The sequence below is a fragment of the Perna viridis genome, chromosome 6 (assembly GCF_037379345.1).
Source record: "Perna viridis isolate PV_CMFRI_1.1 ecotype Kerala chromosome 6, ASM3737934v1, whole genome shotgun sequence".
Lineage (NCBI taxonomy): Eukaryota > Metazoa > Mollusca > Bivalvia > Mytilida > Mytilidae > Perna > Perna viridis.
In genome coordinates, this window is record NC_142450.1 from 26,451,503 (window position 1) to 26,459,264 (window position 7,762).

The 7,762-nt window shown below is 31.5% G+C and overlaps 1 protein-coding gene across 15 annotated transcripts; it reads left to right on the forward strand.

Moving 5' to 3' along the window:
- Positions 1-841: 841 nt before the first annotated feature.
- LOC148614282 (tumor susceptibility gene 101 protein-like) lies at positions 842-7,535 on the forward strand. 15 transcript variants are annotated; one of them, XM_088588308.1, is made up of 7 exons: positions 869-2,155; positions 3,471-3,536; positions 4,343-4,696; positions 5,173-5,240; positions 5,554-6,024; positions 6,345-6,508; positions 6,946-7,535. In XM_088588308.1, exons 5-7 carry the CDS (start codon positions 5,925-5,927, stop codon positions 7,036-7,038), a joined length of 357 nt encoding a protein of 118 aa, XP_088444434.1. In that variant the 5' UTR covers positions 869-2,155; positions 3,471-3,536; positions 4,343-4,696; positions 5,173-5,240; positions 5,554-5,924; the 3' UTR covers positions 7,039-7,535. The 15 variants fall into 15 exon arrangements, 7 of the variants coding, with proteins under 7 accessions (XP_088444437.1, XP_088444431.1, XP_088444434.1 ...); XM_088588310.1 differs by having other exon boundaries at positions 4,343-4,467; XR_015923625.1 differs by having other exon boundaries at positions 842-2,155; positions 4,343-5,687; positions 5,959-6,024; positions 6,430-6,508; positions 6,946-7,002.
- The last annotated feature ends 227 nt before the right edge of the window (positions 7,536-7,762 follow it).

A 7,762-nucleotide genomic window follows, 5' to 3' on the forward strand; every position in this document is an offset into this window, starting at 1 on the left:
TTGAAAGTGGTTAGGTGGTTCATTTTTGCATATCCAGCTATATAACTTTGTTTGTGTGGATTCTTTTGGAGTTTAGGAATCCAGTACATAGACGGTAAATCACAATCATCGTTCTTGGTAAGGAGACCAAAAGAGGATAGCACAGATTTATTGTTTTCCACTAATTCTTCTTTGTAGTGGCAGTATAGGTCATATCACTGCTATAATTTTCTACGTCTACCACCAATAATAAACATTTGATGTAATACGTTTTGCAGACAACAACAATGTTGTTTTGGGCTTTGTCTTCCGGTACGACAACATATTTGTCATGTATAGTAGACAATGTATTTGCTCCATCGGGGTCTTGGTGAAAGCATATTTGATAACAATTTACATTTTAAAGGAGATTCTCTCATGTTTCTGAAAAATAACAGTGTTCTTTGTGAAAAAAAATGATACACAAAATGCATTTGTATCTAGCTTAACAAGTGCATTTTGTGTATATTCATTGACTATCTTATCACAAAACACTTCAACTGTTTCCTTGATAAACGGATAGCCATTTAATTATTTTCGGATGTCGAATTGAAATCACTTTTCCGTGTGTAGCTGATTCACTTTCCGAGAATAAGGCAAATAAGTCTGATGTTGTTATTATTTTTAATCGCCATATTTTAACTTCGAGATAAAATCAGACCTAAAGAATATATAACAAGAGGGCACTATTTAGGCAACATCACATTGGATCGTAACGGGGAAAGTTGCTTTTTTTACCCTTATAAACTAACCAACGTTGTAAACCACCACGTAATAAGTTCGTAAGTACAAACACATTAACCTTTTATTTTCAATAAATACCATATTTAAATATTATCATGTTACTAGTAAAATACATGGGTCACTGAAAACAAAGTATCACTATTTAAGCGAGTGAGCGTATTGAATATGTGTCCGTATAAACTGTCTGCTTTCTAAGAGAAATCAATTGAACTAAGGTTACAGCGGATATCAAAAGAATGTAATACAGGGATAAAGACCAGACATGGAAAACTGAAAGACACAACAAAGAACATAAAATAACCAAAATAATACGTAAAAAATGACAAAAGTAAATGAGCAACTCGGATTCAACTAAAATAAAATTGGAGTATGGACCAGGTGCACCAATAGGGAAAGCGTCCTTTGCTTTTCTAGAAACACCGCCGAGCTGCTTATAAATACTCAAATCCGTGGTAGACAAAAACGGAAAGGAAACCAAGACACGTTGAAAAAAATCTGTTTTCATAATGCAGATGGATACACCGTAACACAATGTGAAATATATTCTTATGGTATAAAATAAACTGTCAATATTTTTTTTCACATACAATATAGTGATAAAACCTTAAGAAGCATATGTGATCTTTCTAACTATAAAACTGTCAGACGCAATACAAGTTAGCCGGTCTAATAAGTTTAAAGTATACTACAGAATAGAGATAATTAGCATGCCAAGCAACCACAAAACACTTTTAGAGACATATCTTATTAAGGCAATTAAGGTAATCCATTATTACGGACCTTTACAGAAGGAGACATTCATACGTTTATTCGATTGTTACAGCATGAATGTTTCAGGAAAGACCCTGATTAATACGAGGAACAGGATAGTCATGATCTGAAGACAAAGAATAGTCTTTAAAAGAACAAAAATACACAAAAAAACCTGAATGTATACACACGGAAGAATAAATGAGCGCCAATAAAACTACTTGGTTCTATCTTTCAATGTATTTAACAGTGGTTTACTGAATCAGATAGGTGGTCCTTATTTTTTTTACTTCTTATGCTTTGTCTCCCACTGAATTCCTTAATAGGGTCTAACCTTGTCTCAATATTCGATCATGAACGTATAAAACAATGTCTTCTTTATGATCAGAAAAAAGAATATCATGTTCATATCTAGCAATATCTGCTCGGACGCTAAACCCCAACAAACAAAAGAAACTATATACAAACACAGATAATTTTGGTTTCATTTCACTGATTTACTATCATGCTCAGGTCATATAACACCCTATGCATATTTTATTATTTGATAGACTAATCATACATATATCGATAAAACCAAAAACAGATATCGTGGAGGTGTTTGAGCATTTTAAAGATCTGAGACCAAATCATGGTCCATTAAGTAAGTGGTATTAAAAAAAGTTCGATCTCTTAGATATAACATTTAGCTTTTAAAACTACAATATTGGCATCGGTCGCTAAAGATATAGGACGTATCAATTCAAAATAATTTCTTTTTATTATTATTGACAAGCACCTACTCTTCTTCTGCGATGCAAAGATTGTATCCAATTTTATAACGAAGTAGAACTTGTGATACTTAGAACAAGTACTATCTTTACAAAAAATGTTTAAGGTCAATAGAAAAGGGGGAAAGCAAAATGTACAGAGTGCGTCGGAAAAATCTGTTAGAATGTGCATAGCAGCGTATAGGCCTAATAAATGATGATGACCACAAAAAAAAAATCAAAGATATCTATCAACTGACATATTCTTTCACTCTTATGATACTGACTTTATGGCCGGTCCAAAAGAAGGAACATGTTTACCTAGATCCTCTTTATACATGACGTATCATTGTTAAACAATCCTAATTTCGGTAATTTCATACATTGCATATACAAATGAAACTTGAGATAAAGGATACTACATTGATGAAAAAAGAAAATTATTGAACAAACTATTCGGCAAACGCGATAACAGTACATTTCGTGTTGTCTATTTTCCTTTCATCTGCGGCAACATCAATTCAGGCTTAGCGTATGGAGTTTTCATATCACAAAGCATACGTTATGCCAGAGCTTGCTGCAACTACGCAGAATTTTTGTACAACGAAAGACTTCTTACAATTAAGGTTCTTGAACAGGGTTATGTTGCTACAAGATTGAAGTCATCACTAGCACTACATAGCCTTTATGGTCGTCATTATGAACTCGTGCACCGTTACGGTGTATCCATCGGCACACTAAGAGAACTGATTTGTATAACGTGTCCTCTTTCGTCTATCCCGGACTTGACTTTTCATGAGCAACTCGATGGGTGTTTCTAGAAAAACAGAGGACGCTTATCCTACCGGTGCACCTGGTTCATGCTCCCAGGTTTTAGTTGAGTCCGAAATGCTCGTTTAATTTTGTTTCATCGTATATATTATTTTGGTTATTTTATGTTCTTTGTTGTGTGTGTCGGTTTTTCATATCGGGTCTTTATCCCTGGATTACATTTTTCTTCGCTAGAATCTTGGTTCTCTTGATTACTCTTTAAAAAAACCTTAGGAACAGCTTTAGAGTTAAAGTTTACCTCATGGAATTAAAAAAAAATCGATGTCTGGTATAACCTTGCTTCCCTTGATTACTTATGCAGATTTATCATTATAATGAAAGTAGTGGATGTTTATAGGTGAAGAAACTATGATATGATATTTTTATTTCTTATGCCAGTTTTCAACGATGCTACCCAAAAAGATCTAGTAAATTTGAAAGGCACAATTCCTGTCACATATCAAGGTTAGATGAAATGTAGATTTTTTTTTTATTGTAAACGGATTGTGTTCTTAATTCTGAATTAATAAGAATATCAAATCAAATTTGACTATTTTAGTCATGATGATTTTGGTGGCAAATGATAAAATGGAAAAAAAAGATCGTTTTAAAAAGAAAGATTAAAGTCAGTTCAAAGGTATTTAGTAGTATTATCAGAAAAACTCGTTTATGAAGATAGTGATATTAAGAATTGGATTTTTTTTTTAATTTGAGGGGGGTACTAATTCTATTCTTTTTGTTATCTGATACGATTAATTTGTGGTTTCCGATTGCATTTATTGACTTGAATCTATGGATCTATGGATGTTTGTGGAGCTCAGGCATATTTAATTGATACGCAATGCTCAAATTTGTAATCATTTAATCCATTTGCTTTTACAAAGAGGACGAGGTATGAGATATCTGACATATTCAAGAACTAACAAAAGCTGCTAATTGTCGATTTTTATTTAAAAGTCGTGACACTTTGAGCATTGCAGACGTGTTCCTTAATTTCATCAATCCTTTCAATTTTTTTGTGTGTGTGTGTTAGTGATTTGCCTGTATTTGTAAGCTAATGACTTTTCTTAGAGGCAGAGCTTCATATTTTTTTTCTCTTGGCAAGTATGAAATTTGGGATTCCCCGAACTATGAAATACATAAATGTGGTACACCTTAGAAAAAATAAGTAAATTTTGGTTTGGGTACGAAAATAGGCTATCAAAAATCTATCAAATCGCATTTTTGTACAGGCAACGTTTTTAACATACCGATATGTGTTTACATTCTAGACTCTCACCCACGTCATCCTCCCATCGTATTTGTCAAGCCTACAAGCTCGATGGAGATATCAAAGGGAACATACGTAGATGCTGACGGTAAAGTCGATTTGCCATACCTAAAAGACTGGACGTATGTAAGTTATGACATTAGTGCCTAAGAAATAATTGGTATCATTTCAAGATATAAAGATATTAGAAGACACATTCTTTTGAATGCGTCATCGTGTGCTTATAAGAAAATATTAATCAATTTATTGAATTAATTTTATTATGCACACACCGACTTATTGGGATTAATGCAGATTTTAGTGATAGAGTTTAGTGAAAATCCTCCAGTTTTCACCAAATCAGCTGACCAAGAATGTAAGTTTTCCAGTATAGTTAGAGACAAAGAAGAATGTAAAAATTCATTCTTATAAAGGAATTCAGCAGATCCAAAAATGTTAGTTATACATCACATTTTATTTTGTTTTATATCCATTTTATGAAATGTGCAACTGGTCATTAATCTTCCCTTCATACCATGCAATCTTGTATCAAAACTAGTTTAAGATTTCAAAGTAAATGCGTTTTTACTAGTATTGAAAATTTGTTCATGTGTTTGCATAACATGAACTTAATTGTAGAAGTATTTTCTGCCAGAATACACTGTAACATGACATGAACACAAATAAAGATACAGAAGGGGTATTTTTTTGTAAAATGGACATAAAAAAATTAATTTCATGATGTCGAATTTGCAATCCTGGACAACTGTTTTCTAAAAAGGTTACATCACAGTTGTTGATTACAGCAATCATATCAAACAAAAGTACTTATATTTTTTCCCCAATCACAAGCTATAAACAGACGTGACTGTGATATGACAGAAACCATAATGTCAACTTTGGAGAATATGTTGAAAAGTGTAAGAAAGATTATCACTATTTTATTTCAAGCATGATTTCCATTCTGACACTTGAATATTATCAATTTGAAATAAATAATAAATGCTATGAAACTTTTGATTAGGGAGAGATATGACTATGACGTAATGTAAATGAATTACATTATAGAAATGATAGAAAGATTTAAGCATTACACAATTCATTTGTAATATCAAGAATTCGTACTAAATAATTTGGAAATAATATGATCAATTTTAAATGTTGATACTTCAATATATCTGGGAACAAACGTAAAACAGGTATGTTAACATGATACCATTACTTTGTTTTCAGTACAAATATGAAGATATTGTAAAAAGAGAGGTCAAGGATTTGATGACGGAATTCAAAGATTTAAGACCAATACATGATAAAACTTGTAGATTAACAATAAAAGTAGAAAACATTCACCTTTCAGGAAGCATTGGGTAAATAAACAAAATGTTTTATTTTGAATGAAATCCCTCTTGAAATTTTTACTTTTGCGACTCTTTTGGCAAAAATTTAGGTTTTAAAAACAAACAAACAATTTACACACATACAGAAACAAAAAAACGTATAGGACCAATTACGTCCACATTCAGAAAAAAATCCAATAAAGTACAAAATTCCTTTTCAGTGTACGTGTTAATCGTCGATTAAATCCAAAATAAAGTACATACGAAATGTCCTCTAAAACTCAAATATATTTTATTTCAGTTCTAAATGATGGTTTACCAAAACAGTTAGTAAGTTTACAGGGTGCAATTCCTGTTGATTATAAAGGTGAGTTAACATGTTTAGATTGATTTATACTAAAAAAAACACACAAACAATTGACCACTAATCCGTTGTCGTTTATTATTCTGTAACAAATGATGTATAAAGTCGCTGCTTTCGGTATGATTTGCAACACAACAAAGTAATGAACTACTTTGCTATTACAACATATATACGCAACACTGTGTGCATTACATGTTAGATACTCATACACAATGTCATATATATCAAATGGAAAAGAGAGAAAACAAATATAACGAACTGACTTGATAAGCTTGTTGGTATTGCTGTAGTTGTGTATGTACACACACAGTTTAAAATTGTAGGAAATGCATATAACATACCAATCTGTATCTACATACTGGACACTCATCCATATAATTCTCCTATTGTGTATGTTAAACCTACCAGTTCAATGCAGCTTAGACATGGTAAAAATATAACTGCAGATGGGAAAATTAATTTACAATATCTTGAGGATTGGAAATATGTAAGTATGTAAGTGATTATAAAACGTAAGACGGTTTTTGTTTGTTTGTTTGTTTGTTTAATTTTTTGTTGTTGTTCTTGGGTTTTTTGCGGTTGAAAAATTAAAAGCCACAGTCTTATTTTATCAGTAACAGACCTAAAAATCAATGGAATTGAAGATTTAAAAAAGACATCATATATATGATGTCGTCAATTCTTCTATGCAAAGTTGGGGTATAAAAAAGTTGATCACGCGACTTGTGTCGGAGTTAAAGTAGTGTGTATAATTAATTTGGCTTTGATTGGTGATGACGCTTGTTTTGAGAGGTTTTCTTGTTATGGAAAAGTCTGTTAAGTCGGTCGAATTTTTTTTAAAGAAATTAGTTTTAAATAAATTGAGTCTGCACCAAAAGAATATAGGTGTTTCTTAAAAAGTAAACAAGTTTGTTTTTATTTCAGCCACAATCAGACTTACTTGCACTGGTACAGGTTTTAGTTATAGTGTTCAGTGAAGACCCACCAGTTGTGCCTACAAAATCAAAGCAATACTAGACACAATCCTGTTATTCAATATTCATGTGAACAAGCAAATATTTGTTTTTACATGTAGTCACACTTATTTATAAATTAATTTCGTTTAATATTAATACCTATATGATGGTAAGGCACGTCAAAATTATAGGACATAGCTGCAGAATAATCACTATATACATATAATTGTCTTATTGTAAGAGAAGATTAAGAAAAAAATGTGTTCCTTCTGTATTTTTGACGCATATTTATTAGTAAAAGGGTAAAGAGATGAAGCCTTTCTTTCGTATGTTTTTCAATGTTTGAAGTTACACACAATTATGACAATGCGCAGAATCTTTGAATGTGATCAGCTAAAGAAACATTTCAATAGATTAAGTATGATTTCTATTAAAGAAAAGGTATATGGATTATGTTGTTCATAACTTTGCAGACTCAAGTTACTATAAATTTTCTATTACTTGTTATTGGTTTTCTTGATTTCATTTTTCCATGTTATATTAAATCATATCGCAAGATTTGCAAGGTCTATTCTATATACTCGTTTTTACTTTAAAACACAATTGCAGTCTTGTAAAAATAGAGCACTTCATGTCACAAGTTCAAAACTTCGCACATAGTCACTTTTCATAATATTGAGGTGTTATCAGATATACTTCAAACTTATAGCAAATTTGACGATGGCCGACAATTTGTACACAGTAATCAAACAACAAAAATTAGATAGATATGTAGGATATAGACG

Excerpts from the sequence above, each read along its gene's own strand:
- LOC148614282 (XM_088588305.1), top strand. The coding sequence starts at position 4,630 with ATGCAGATTTTAGTGATAGAGTTTAGTGAAAATCCTCCAGTTTTCACC. Across the intron at positions 6,025-6,344 it reads AATTCCTGTTGATTATAAAG|GAAATGCATATAACATACCA; the intron begins GTGAGTTAACAT and ends TTAAAATTGTAG. Across the intron at positions 6,509-6,945 it reads ATCTTGAGGATTGGAAATAT|CCACAATCAGACTTACTTGC; the intron begins GTAAGTATGTAA and ends TTTTTATTTCAG.